The sequence below is a fragment of the Pseudomyrmex gracilis genome, unplaced genomic scaffold, assembly GCF_002006095.1.
Source record: "Pseudomyrmex gracilis isolate BER0280 unplaced genomic scaffold, ASM200609v1 scaffold_160, whole genome shotgun sequence".
Classification (NCBI taxonomy): domain Eukaryota; kingdom Metazoa; phylum Arthropoda; class Insecta; order Hymenoptera; family Formicidae; genus Pseudomyrmex; species Pseudomyrmex gracilis.
In genome coordinates, this window is record NW_018020744.1 from 288,285 (window position 1) to 302,549 (window position 14,265).

Here is a 14,265-nt window from a genome sequence, read left to right on the forward strand (position 1 = left end):
CGGCGGTCAGGCGGTGTTGAGATAAACTATGATTTATCGCGGCACGCAGGAACGGGGAACGTTTTATCGCGGTTATTGTTCTCGAATAGCGCAGCCACGTGTCTGCTCACGTCACTACCTTTGATACCGCGAGACATCCTCGAGACAGTATATCCGATTACTTTGCAATTCATATCGCAAAAAAAGAAAAAACCGAACTCGCGCAGCTCGACGAGACAAGAGAAAATGACGGCAAAAAACCGACGGCAAAAAAACCGACATTTAAACTCCGACTGTTGTTAAATCATTATTTCAGATAACACACACGTGTGAAGAAAAAAACACGCGATAGTGAAATACGTATCTTACCTTTCACTTGCTGCACGCTCGTGAGTTTTCGCTCCCAGAGATCATCGAAGGGATGGGCTGCCGAAGGTTCGAAGTCCACCCTGTACTGCCTCATACCGGCGCTCGTCGTGTAACAACACGTGCACATGCACGAGTGATATCGCAATCGTCCCTCGTCCAAGTAGGGATGCGCCAAGGCGTCCACCACGGTGATCCTCTTGTCCTGCGTGCGCAACAATCGTAGGAAATAAAAACAAAATAACACGAACCGTTACGCGCGCGTTAATTCTCAACGCAAACAAAACGCAAATAGCGGTACAAACGAGTTATACGTTTTCGGCAATCAACAACGCCGCAACGAAGCGTCGAGTCATTTATTCCGGTCGTTATTGACCTAAATAAATACAACGAAATTAACGAGTAAAATTAACAATCGTAAAACGCGGAAACCGGGAAATTTTGCGCTAATGATTATTAATTGAAGCGAAAAATGAATAACTCTTGGCGTATAGGAGATAATAATAATTAATGTTATTAATTACGCTATTAAATCGAAACGGCGAGATAAAATAAAGAAGAGAAAATGCGGGAAAATTTCGAGACGGAGAGATTAACGACTTTTTCTCGTGGCGCGAGGACTTACGGGATCGAAGACTAGCATCTGGCAGAGCAAATGGACGGCCTCGTGCGTTGCCTGGCTGCTGAGATTGTACAGAGTTGCGAGCGACGGCGGTTTCTGCGCTCTTCTCATCATGTGAGATCTCGCGCCTTCGCACGCGTACCTCATCTCCTCGAGAGTGGGTGAACCCAGCAGTTCCGTGATCAACTCGAGCTGAAACCGTGAGAAAACACGTGTTTCAATTCTTCTTTCCTGAACATTTTTCCTGCGCATCCCGCGAAAGAAAGAAAGACCCGAGTCGAACGTATAAACACTTTTCGAAAGGACCCGAAGGGATCAACTCACTTGTTGCACAGGGCTCTGGGCCTGGAAGAGAATTCGTCGGCGTAGCAGTTCGCCGAAGATGCACCCGACGCTCCACACGTCCACCGCGGCTGTGTAGTGCCGCGCGCCCATCAGGATTTCCGGCGCGCGATAATACTGCGTCACCACTTCCTGCGTCATGTGCACGTTCTGATCGGGCTCCGCCACCCGGGCCAGTCCGAAATCACAAATCTGGAAAAAGAAAACACTTTGATGCGCTTGGTCCGTTTGACATTTAAACAGAAGAGTGTCACGGGAAATAAGTTTGGAGAGAGTCACTATTTCTAACAACGGAGAAAACACCCGATTTTGATCTCCCTTAATGTCCTCGAATTCAAAGTGAGAAAGGGAGAGGAAAATAAGAAGTGAAGATATTCAAAATGGCCGAAGAGGATCTACATTTTAAAGTGCGTTAATTAAGACTCACTTTTAGTACGCAATTGCTGTTCACCAGAAGATTTCCCGGTTTGATGTCCCTGTGGAGAATTCGAGCCGAATGAAGGTACTTGAGGCCTGAAAGCAACAAAATTACATCGCAAATTACAAATTGGCTTCGAATATAAAATCGATTATAGAAGTGATTTGTTTTCGCTTCAAAAAAATCATATAATTTTCGCAAAGAAAGGAAGTTATCAAAAAAAGTTGCGAGAGTTAAATCGGTTCGATCGGATCAACAGCATTGTTCGGCAGAAACGAATTGATCGCGAAAAGCCTAGAGCTTCATCGAGTTGTAAAAATTGACGATCTCCGGCGGCGTGGTGTGCGAAACCGCGAAAATGATATTGATGGAAGGATTTTTCTCGTCAGCGTGACGAGCTGACAAAACATCAGCGGCGATGCCCCGGCCGCTTGACGTGACACACGTCGGTCGTAAACCCGATTTTCGCGATGATGAAAATTTGCACAAATTCGAGAATCCGGTTCTTGTTCCTCCCTCCTCTAATGAAAATCCAGAACGCCACACGGAGATTATATACGGGCTTAATGAAAAATCGGTTATATTTTGTTCGAAAATGCCGGGCGATGAATTTTCGAGATCGATGATAATCGAATTTGTTTGTCGCTTTAATGAAATAATACGCGGGCGCGTAAAAGTTCCCACGCGGAATATAATCGCGCGACTCTCCTCTTTTGCGCTTTATAATCCGTTCACTGAGAGGTATTAAATATGTTCTGCCGAGAGGATCTGCGGTAGAAGGCGCAGCGCTTAAAGACATTTTCCTCGTTAATCTTGTAACCTTCGTTACTCTCAAACCGTTACAGACCGTATCTGTTTACTTCAACGTGACTCGGAAAAATTAGCGGAAAAAACAATTTCCCGCAAAAAGCTCTGAAACATTCAGTAACTCTCGAGAAAAATAACTTTATAAATAACATTATGAATTGCACTTTTACACTTGTTTTATTTACGAAGTCCGACAAAAGCTGCGTGTACAACAACAATACGACGCTGGTCTTTGTGAAGCGCGATTCTGCTCGAAATCGTGTTCTCACACTCGTCGAGCGCGGGCTTCGCGTTTTTGTTTTCGCGATCTTCCAACGTAATGAAAAATGAGTTTCTTTTCGACAAACTTGATCTTCCGGAGGAAGCGGAAACCGCAGAGAGCCAGATGTGTGTGTGTGTGGCTACTTGAGAGCACAGATATGTATTTCCACAAACTAAAACTGTTGTTCCCTCGCACGGACAAAGCACAGACGCGTGTTTTCGTATGTATGTAGCGCATCTTCAATGCTTATATTCGAGTTAACTTATTACCGTTTCGATGCTAACACTCCCGATGTTTTCGGAGATCTCTATATTTACAGTATAGTCTCTCTTTTCAAAATACAATTGTTTTCCAAACTCTGTAGCTCTGTTTGCATGCGAATAACTCCGCGTGAGTGAGTATATTGTTCGTTCGAAGAGCTCGGATATTTTTTCAGCTTCGCAAAAAAAAAACCCGATGTTAAGTTACGTACACTCTGCACTTTCACTTTTCGCCAAAAAAACGTGAAAAAAGAAAAAAAAAAGGAACGATCGACGAGAGTCTCGTTTCTTTTTCTTGTGTCGAACTTCGAGAGTGAGTTACATTTTGAATGATTCTCCGAAAGTTAAATGCTGAATCGATTACGTATATAATGCCGTGAAGTTGCCCGATGAATGCCACACGTCCTTTCTTCGTGGCAGATAATGCTTTTCAGAATACTCAGGATATTGAAGTCGATATTGGGAAAACGTTCTAAAAGTCGAACGCTTTCTTAGTATAAATAAAACCGAGTGACGCGCGCGAGTGACGCTTTAATTAGTCTCATCGATTCGACTTATTAGAGTTCTCGAATTATTTTTAACCGCGCGAAATCGACGATAACTTATTGGGGATTTTGCGCGGGAGCTTTTTCGCCTCCCTTTTGTTTCCTCGCCTCATTTCGAATGGGGCTGAGGTGATTTCTCTCGCACGCGCAAGAATGGCGAGCGCGGAGGGTTGAGAAATGACACGACGGGGTGGCGGCTGAAAAGCGACGTTAGCCTGCAGAACCGTAACGAGATTCCTTTTGCGTCCTCCGATCTATCCCTGTCAGCGGGATCGTTTTTGCCGTTCGTTCGCGTTGATTTCTACGTCGAGAAGAAACACGGTATATAATTTTGAACATTACATTAGAAATAAAAAAAAATTAAAAAAAAAAAAACAAACGGTTTGCAATCGAGCTTGCAATTTTATTTCACGCTTCTATTTTACGTTTAAAATTTTGTTTTTCTTTTTTCTTTGCTTTCAATTTTTCGTACTTCGATGATTCCACGTATTTTTTAAAGGCTTTCGAGAGATACTCCATCTGATAATTTATACGCCCGATAATTTATCAGACACGATCCTTCGGGAGAGAAAGTGTACAAGGCAACGTGAAATTAAAATATGATTTTCATCTTTCTCGCTCCGAAATTGTCTTCGATCACGGCCCTGAATGTGATTCATGCCGCAAGCGCGTCTCGGCAATAAAACTCACTAATATTACCCGGAATAATCCGTCGTCCCGAGGGATAGTCGGCGAAACTGGAGTGTTACGAATCCGCCTTCGTCGTAATTAAAGTCTCTCCGTCCGGGTGAGGAAAGAAGGGAGAGGGGAATCGCTGCGCGGCAGCTCTCATATTATCGTGCTCGTTCGCACGCGATTAACTCGCATCCCGAATAAGTCGAGTCGGGGAAATCTTCACGCACGCTTGTTTAAGCAGCGTGAAAAATTCGCTTAGCTGCCGAATTTCGTCGCCGCGGCTTAATCGAACATCGAGATATTGCGAGAGACTTGCTTCCTTACAAAGAATTTATTCGCGTGTGTAGAAACCAAATGGTCCGCGATTCGGAATTAGAGATAAATTTTTGTCAGATATTTTTTCGGAGATGCATTTTCGAAAATGTGCACCTTTCCGAAACTTTTTCTCTAATCTCTCTTTTTTTTTATTACTACGCATCAGTGATTACGCGTTGTGATCTTTATCGTTAAACGTTATATCGATAAAATCTATAGCGTCAAATAAAATTCGATTATACCGAGCAATTAATTAGTTGCGCGCGTGCGGAAATGCTCCCTAATTAAAGTCCATCAGCGAGCCACTTATGAATAGCCTGATTATTTAACGTCCTTTATCATCGAAATTAGCCGACGTATACTTGCTCCATAATCGATACGAATTTACGCGCAAATTTATTGCGATATATATATATATATATATATATGTATATATATGTATACAACATACCGTTCCCTGAGGACTAGTGTTCTATCGTTCACGGAAAATCAATGGATATGGAACACTCTAGCCTCAGGTGACACAAAACAAATATATATAACAAATATATGTATATATATACATATATATTTATATTTATGTATATAAATAAATAAATATTATATATATATTTATAAACATATACATATACATACACACACACACACACACATATATATATATACGTATTATATACAACGCATAAACGGGAGCACTTTTTCTTTTCGTTAACGTACAAAAGAAGCCAATTAAAATTCGCCACCTACGTATACGGACGAGTTTTTTTCCCGTGACGAAGGATTACTATTATTTCCGCACGATTTTTCCTCTTCCTTGTCCCATTTAAATCGGATTTATTTAATCGAACGTTCCGCTAATTAAACGAAAGGTCGGAAGATGGATGTAGCAAAAAAAGAGGATACTAAAATAAAAAAAAAAATCAAAATAAAGTTTTATCATGTGGAAAAACCAGGTCGGTCGGTCGATAAATTCTGGCACAAATTTTTTTTTGGCGATACTTACAAATAACATAAGAGAGCTCAGTGTTCATTATTTTTAGTTTCATCAAGATCAATAGAGAGGGAGACAGAATGGCGGTGCGAACGAGACGTGAAAGTTGGATCGCGCGTAGACCGTCTGAAAATAGTGCTAAACTACACCACTTTCGAAGTAAACTGCAACGGTTTGTTTTGCAACCGTTCGCAAATTGTCCGCGTCTGGTTTGTCCACTTGTGTTATCTTCGATAGAAAGTTGCCAACAACCTTGAAGTCGATAACCGAGATCGGGGTCTCCCGAAGAACGGCCGTGACTTTCGTGTGCGGGTAATTGACTATCTTGCTCGTTGGCAGGATGGAAGAAGAAATATGTTCTTCTATAAGAAGAGAACGCGCCATAGCTCGAGTGCAATGAACTCGAGAATGACAATCCGGCTATGCCAAAATTGGACGAATTTATCGAATAATTTATTTTACGCACGCGACACTATCGAACAGTCAAACAATCCGAGAAATTTCATTGTATAATTGCAACGATCCGATTGTATATAATGTTATCTCACATAATCATAATCGACTCAATTCAATTTTAACACTTCGGATATACATTATCAGTGGAATTTGCTTCGCGTTTGATAAATAAATTAAAGACAGACGAAATGTAACGTGAGACAAACGGCGAAGTGTTATATTCGAGAGTTATAACGATTTTGCGTGGTCGATGCGTGTTGCGACGACGACGACGACGACGACGACGACGCTCCGGTCGCGGTTAATTTAGAAATTCGCGTTCCGCCGCCACGTCACCGGAATCGCGCCGTAAACAAGAAGCCTTGCACCACCACGCGAATTTATTTTCGGCGAGGCCGATAACCGCGTTGCAGACGCACAACCACCTGAGATTGTTTTAGCGCGCAGTCAAGGAGTTTCTATTTAGAATCCGCGTTTATATTCGTTGAAAGAGATTTCGCGTATTATCGCGAAATTTGCGACCGAATAAATTTATTTAAAACCGACGCGACGACTGTTAAAATATACGCTAACGCGACGTGCATAAAATACAAGCGAACGCTTATTATATACACACTCAAACGCCGTTAAGTACCGAAAACGCACAGAGGTCCGTGTATTGCAATTTCCGTTTTGTCTTTTCTTCGCGATTATCGCGAGCCCGGCGCGAAAAAGCTCGGTTACACACCACGAGAAGATTTTTTTTCCAGACGACTCTGTTAATAGGTAGTAGAAGCGGGCCGAGCGCGATTAATTACTCCGTCGCGTTAATTCTCGCCGAGTAATTTATCTCGCGCGGAGCTGAATGGGGACAGGAAAGGGATTCGTATATAATGAGTGCCGCCGCCGCGCGGCTTCCTGTCACGCATCGGAGTTCGCCAAGTGTGTGCCTTTAAACGTCATATTAAACGGCACTTGCCCGCCGAGCCGTAACAACGTAACACAATGCCGGTAATACCGACGCGTGTTACAGATGCGCGATGCCACCGAGATTGTGCGAGCTTTTCGAAACGTTTCCGTTTTGAAATTCCGCTCGCTCCGCGTTTCTTCCGCTATCCCGTTTCCGCAATTTTCGCGTTTTTCGACACTTCACGCCGACAAATGCACCAAGAGAGAGAATCATTCGAACACAAATCAAACCTGTAAAATTATTTATTAGAAAAGTGATATCTTTGCGATACGCAAAACATTGTCGACAACATTGTGTCGCTATTTTGTCGCGATTTATTTTTTTTGCAAGAACGCACAGCTTCTGCTTTTTTCTCGCGTATACCACCGCGTGTGTACATACATACACAGACACACACACGCACTTGTGAATAACTGCGCAATTTTGCCCTGTTCCGAGTAATTTACACACACACAGATACAAATATATGTTGCGTCATTCCCATTTAATGAATGTCGTGTAATTTACGACGTATCACGTCTCCGCATCGTGGTTTCTATCAGGTGCACGATTAAGGACTCAACTTTGCGCGCCGCACACGTGTATAACCAACGTCGTCGTGTTCTCAGAATGTTATCCTTGATCGACGCACCTGCTGTCGATTAAGTCGATTCTGATCGGACGTTGAATCTAATTAACAGCGCGCGTGCGCGCACGTACGTACGTATTTGTGTACACGTTGCGTTCTATCGACTTGCACGTTTCCGGTAAGCATCTTGATCTTTGTAGCGCGTTTATTGTCAAATTAGAGCCTACCATCTAGATTGCCGCATCAAGAATCATATATCTTTTACGGAGTGCGTTACGGTTATTTATTTTATTTTTTTTTTTTTTATTAGAAACATTTGAAGTTATATCTTCGCAAATCTCAAATGTTTCGCGAAACTCGAGAGCGATATTTGAGAATAAATGTGGCGTGACACGGGGACCAAAAATTGGATACCTCGATGCTGCTGCACATGGCTCGCGCACGTGCGCCGAAAACGTAAAGCCAGAAGGACTCTTTCTCTCTCTCTCTCTCTCTTATTTCCTCTCGTCTCCTCTGGCGAAGTTCCAACCGATTTAATGTCGGCGCTTGTTAATGTACAATGTAGAAGAATGACAAGCGACTCGAGAGAACGTGAGCTAATATTTGCCCCCGGAGAGAGTCGAACTTTGAATTATTAACTTCGTCGATTTTCCGGCCTTCGATTCAAAGTGGCGAAAGTTCGGGAGCCACTGCGACAGGTCCTCGCGCGCGAGAGAATTAACAAAGACTAATTAAACTACGTGACAATTTATGTGAGCGGAGTATGCCAATTAGGCGCGCGGCGGTTATTACTCGCGCGGACGAATAAGAAATGGAAATTCGGATGTGACAGTCGCGAGAGAACGAAGAAAGCAATAAATCACGTTAGTGTGACACCAGTCGAAAATTTATCGCAATTACAATCGTCTCAACAAGATTAGATTGTGTTTTATAACCCGCTGGATTTGTTCCGACGAATATTATTATTTCGATTTGATTCGAACGCAAACGCGATTTTTTCTTTCGAAGAAAATGTTCGAAATATAAAACCGGCGATTCCCGTTCCGCGAGCGAAACGCTCACGTTTAACTGAATTATCTCATCTCTCTTTCTCCCTCTGTCTTTCCGCGGAGGTGTGCGTTACGTGTTACACTTTAACCGTGAGCGAGATTACGCGCCGTGTAATCCGCTCATTAAGATTCGTCTGACGTCGATCGCAACTACTGGCAAGTAGTACGAGCATACAAATCGACGAAGTCAGACGTGCCGTGCGACACGTGTCACATCATTTGCGGAAATTACTACCGCGGGGAGAGGAAGGGCGCGTCCTAATCTACGCGATCTTGTAATTATACAGGGCTCGATGAACGCGTGTAAAGCTTTCTAACCGCTTTGTCGGTTTCCTCACAAGAACATCTCATGCGTCAGTACCCTGTTTTAAAATTGATTGTCAAAACATGACAATCAATTTTAAAACAGGGTAATTTTGGAGAAACAAAAAATAAGAAAAGGATGTAATTTGTATTATTTTTTATACGTTTTTATACGTCTCTCTTGGAGTAAATTTTTTTCAAATGATAGAAGAATTCTTCGCGTAAAACAATACGTTTCTATTCTTTTGAATAAAACAAATGATATAAAACGAAATATGTCTATGATCTAAGTTAAGTCCTCTTGAAAAAGAAAAAAAAAAAAATTTGAGTGACGATCGCTTCTTTCTGCAAATGTGCTGATTCTTCCATTCTACACTTCCGCTCTTCTAAAAGAGCGTCGGGTTACGAAGGTATCGATTTGTTGTTGCACAATATTTGACGCGACCGCGCTTTTCCGGGCGGATTAAAAGGCGAAACGTCGCAATTTTCCATCGAAAAGATGTTGCTCCTTAATTAAAACGTCGCAGCGTGACGGAGAGGGCGGGAGGACGCAGGACGAAGGAGCAGAAGCGCGGCGAGGTTAACCAACGCGACGTGGTAGAGGAGAAGCCGGAGTCGACCGGATGACGGGGTCTGGGGTCACGGATGGGCGGCGGCAGGACTGGTTTCGGACCAGTCAAGAGAAGAAGAGAAGCTCGCGCGCGCGCTGCTCTCTGCTCTATCTGTCCAGACTTTACGCGTCGCGCTATACCGGGTGGGAAAATCCGAAGCCGGTCGGTCGCACTCGTCGAACCGGATTTCCACCGGTATCCGTCACATATCCGTCATGCCGCGTTACGAACACGCAAAACTCCCGTCAATTACGTCATCGTTAATTCGTGCTCCATTACTGAGAAGTATGTTTCAGTTTTTTTTTTTTTTTTTCACGCGGAGACCTTGATTAGATAAAACAAGCAAGTTATCGCTCGATCGTTAACGGCATCAAAAAGACGAGGTTTTTGTCGATTGTCGAAAATAAGTACGTAACCGAACCTACGTAGTTAGCATCCCTTCAATGATTGGCAGTTATTGATTTTTTCTAATTGTTTTGGCGATATAATGACTTTTTATTTGATATGACGCCAGGTTAATTTGAATTTTTTATGGCGACATTTTATTGTGGAGTCGTTTAATTTGACAGTTTTGAGAGACAAAAAATTGACAGGTGTTTGAAGTGTCAATTACTGAATGTTCTATGAGTGATATGAAAAGAAATATTATCAACCGAGCCATTTTGGTTTTCCTCAAAGAGAAAGAAATACAATAGATTTTCACATAAACTTGTGCGGGCGAAAGATTAATTGCCAAATTTTCTGTATCATTGAAACACTTGATCTTGTACTCGGATTGGGGTGTCGAAAGAGTTGAAAACTTTCGGTGCACACGGAACGGACATCTGCAACTGCAATTGACGGTGCCGCGCGCGTCCGCGGAAACGGGCGAGCCTTATCGGACACGTCGAAAACGCGTGCCGCTCGCTTTCCGGTTCATGGCATCTCCGTCTCGAGAAATGTACCGTTGAAGCACGCAGAAGCTCGGGCAAGCCTGGAGGACGGAGTCCGGGTCGGAAAGGACGTTGACCGATGGATACAATCAGAAGAGCGGCCCTGGCCAGGATTGCGACCGTCATATCTCCTGCCTCTCTCTCTCTCTCTCTCTCTCTCTCTTTCTCTCTCTCTTTCTTTCTCTCTCGTTGTTTGCAGTAGCAATTAGAAAAAAAAGAAACAAATTGCCAAAAGTACTTTTGGAAATATTACCATAAATTCGAGATTAACATTTGACAAATGCATTTGATAAAGATATTGTCTCTTTTATAATTAAATTGCATATATATCCTACCAGAAAAAGCGCGTGTGTAAATAATCACAATCGATTGTCTCAATATTGATTGTTGCCACTTTTATCTCGACGCTGATTGGACGTTTCTCGGATGTGTTTCTCAATTCAACGTGTTCAAAGACACGTGACTGAAGTAAAGTCACGTGTTGGCTTTCCTCTTCTTTCTGTGATCTTACTTTATTCACATTTTTAATTAAATTTTAATTAAAGTAAAGTCAGTGTGACTTTAGTCACGTGGTGTTTTCCCACTCCTTCCTCTCATTATTTTTTGAGTGTGATTTTCATGCGTGATTTCTGACATCTTTTATACATCATGTGTGTATTATATGGTTTGTAAGACGTATATGCTATCTGTCATCGCGATGACAGGTGTTCACTGACGCAACATGTTAAAATAAAAATAATAATAACGTGCGCGCAGCACGCGCCTGTGTTGTGCTAGTATGTATAAATGAATAAACTATAAATAAACAATTTGTTTTATAAATGTTTAAATATTTGTTCGCAAGGGATTGTTTGTTATTTCTAGGAAAAGTTCGATATCGAGGGTAATTCTAATTTTGTAGATTAAAATGCAATTTTTCGTTACAATTTATATTTACATATCAAAAGATCACTTCTTTTCGTACTTCGCACACGAGTATCGATAACAGCAATTTTCAGAAGTAACTCCATTTCGTCGCGACGAGAGAAAGACAGAGAGAAGAGAGAAAAAAAACAAATTATTGCAATGAGACGGGAGATAAAGATTTTAATAATGAGAGAACGCGAGGAAAAATTACTATTCGCGACGATGCGCCTCGCTCGGCCGGAGCATAATTCGGTGCGCTCGCATTGCGTTCACGTTGCACTAGTTGCGCCACAAACCTCCTTCCAGCGAAGAAGGAACGGAAGCGAAGGGTGAACATGGCGGGATCTCCTTCGTATCGCGATTCGAGTTGCATCTTTCGCCGAGAGGAAGGGATGTGAGAGAGAGAGAGCAATGAGGAGGAGAGAGGGAACGCTGTCATGACAAATTATCCTCGGAAACAACCGCAGAAAAAAAAACAAAACGTGGCGACGCGCTGAATGATGAATTAACGTGACTACCCTTTTTGCGTCCGTCCACCGCGTTTCATGGTAGAGCTAGTAACGACATCCGAAAGACACAGAAAAGACGCTCCCGCCGAAGACTTAACTCAATAAAATCACCATTACGACGAAATTGTGGAACTTTTCACAGGCAGAGCGTGTTTCAATTTAATTTTATACAATATTAGAAAAACTCTTTTTCTTCTCAGGTGAGATTTTCTTTTTAATTTGTTTTGATCACCCCCGACATTTTGGGAATTACAATCCTCGCGCGGCAAAAATGTGTGGCTTTTATCTCTGAGCTCGCGATATATTTGTATTTGAAGGTTTTTTGCGACGTTAAATAATGGCGATTCTAAAAAGGGAAGAATGATTGGATCGGCAGCGAAGATTTATGTGCGCGCGATAGATCGTAAAGTGTGTTCTAATATCGCCCGGAAGCGATGAATCGCGCGTCGATATGCAACGAGAGAACAGCGCGTAACGAACTTGGCGAACTGCGTGCGCACGTCTCCCGTTTTTCTTCTCTTCCGTTTGTTTGTTTGTTGTTTTTTTTTCTTTTTTTGCGATTGTGCTGGTTCTCCTTCTCTGTGCGAATTTCATTTCGTCGAGTGCTGCGTCCGGTCGCGATAGAAACAGGATTGATTGCACGAAAAGACAATTCTCTCGGCGAAATGTACTTTTCACATCCGCAAATAAAAAGCCCCGCAATTGTTCGCCGCGAATAATTATACTTGCCAAGTACCTTCCGTAGTATCGAAAACCTCAATTTGGACCTGAGTGTGCAACTTTTATAGACTTTAATAAATTATCTTAACTCATGCTTAATCACTGTTGAAAAAAAGATATGACAATTTAATAAACTCGCGCGTGTATTTTTAATTTGCGAAAAAAGCGTTTTTTAAGATTGTCTGACATTAAAGAGAGAAAGAGAGAGAGAGAGAGAGACAGAGCAAAAAACTTCACGGAAATTTTTGCGAGAAATCCAAGAAAGTGGTTCTTGAGAGGATTCTTGAGCTTTCTTGACCAAAGAATTTGGAGTGTCGCGGCGGCGACTTCCATTTGCGTCTTATCACTACCATGGAATTTCATTTTCAGACGCACACACGTCGTTCTCTTCCATTCTCGTCTCGCGATCTCTTTTTCTCCGATGTATCCTTTGATTCGTTTGCTCTCTCTCTCTTTCTCTCTTCATCTCGCTGGATGAGGGATGTTTAACTCACATTTTTCGACACAAGCCCGCGAACAAAGGAACGGCGGACTCGTAATAAAATTTCGCATTCGCGAAACATAATCAGGCGGTGTGCGCCGTTGATTATAATTACGCTCGGTATTGCAATTATGCAACTTTGAGCACGCACAAAAAAATCTTCTTTATGTTTGCGTGATTACAAGGGGAGAATAAAGATAAATAAGTAAATTGTAAGAATCACGTTTCTCGCGTCATTGTATCGTGTAATATTTTAATGCCGACGTTTTGATATGTTTCAAAAAATTGTTTCTGTAAACGATGAAGTAATCTTCATTCCGTACAACTCTGCCTTTCGCGATCTTAAAAACTCACATTGTAATGCTGATTTTAATTACAATATCGAGACGTAAGTATATACGCTCTGTTAAGCCGTGAGGAAATGTTTCTGTGCGCGTCTTTTCTTCATAGAGTAAGAACATAGCGACCAAGAAATAAAAAGAATAAACGAGACGTAACAAAAAGGGTGAATGGACATTTTTCAGAACTTGGTGGTTAGGGGAGGAACGGGTAATTCGGCAAGCCAGACAATGTAAGGACGATATAGGGGCGTCGAGATCCCAGGATGATCCCGAGGGATGAATAGAAACGATCCTGTTTATCCCGGTTTCCTACTCCCACTCTACCTGTCTTCCTTTCCCTCCCCCCTTTACACACACACACACACACACCCCTTTTCAACTCTCACCCGGCGACGACGGAGGCAATATGCTACTCGTGGATTTTTATAAGCACCGACTTTCCTCCCCGTCCTCGCCCGTTCTCATCTCGTTCCTTGCACTTGGAAGCAACCCATCCCCCGTTCCGTTCGACCTCCCTCTCATCCCACCTTGCAGACTATCTTGGAATCTCGACCTCAACGACTCCTGAGAGGCAGTTCTGAGAACGGACTTACACCTCCGTCGTTCTGGGAGATCTCAACTTCGAACTTTCTCTTCTCCATTCCTCCGCTTGACGTCGTCTTTTCGGTAAGGAGATGCGTTGTATCTTAATTAATTAATTTAACTACTCCGTTAGCTTTACTTGTCTACACATTGGTACCACGTCGCTTCGTTCTTTTAAATTGAAACAGCAAATAGACCATACGCGATAATGCAAAAAAAAAAAAAAAAAAAAAAAAAAAAAATATCTTAAGATAACGCGTGTGCGCGTTGCCTTTT

At 42.4% G+C, this 14,265-nt stretch overlaps 1 protein-coding gene across 1 annotated transcript in view; it reads right to left on the reverse strand.

Moving 5' to 3' along the window:
- Positions 1–14,265, reverse strand: part of LOC109857464 (serine/threonine-protein kinase NLK) — a 78,277-nt gene that overhangs the window by 10,585 nt on the left and 53,427 nt on the right. The window contains exons 6-9 of the mRNA XM_020433772.1: positions 1,737–1,822; positions 1,292–1,501; positions 971–1,159; positions 349–550 (exon numbers count right to left, since the gene is read on the reverse strand). Coding sequence (XP_020289361.1) covers positions 349–550; positions 971–1,159; positions 1,292–1,501; positions 1,737–1,822 — 687 coding nt within the window. The remainder of the gene's footprint in view (positions 1–348; positions 551–970; positions 1,160–1,291; positions 1,502–1,736; positions 1,823–14,265) is intronic.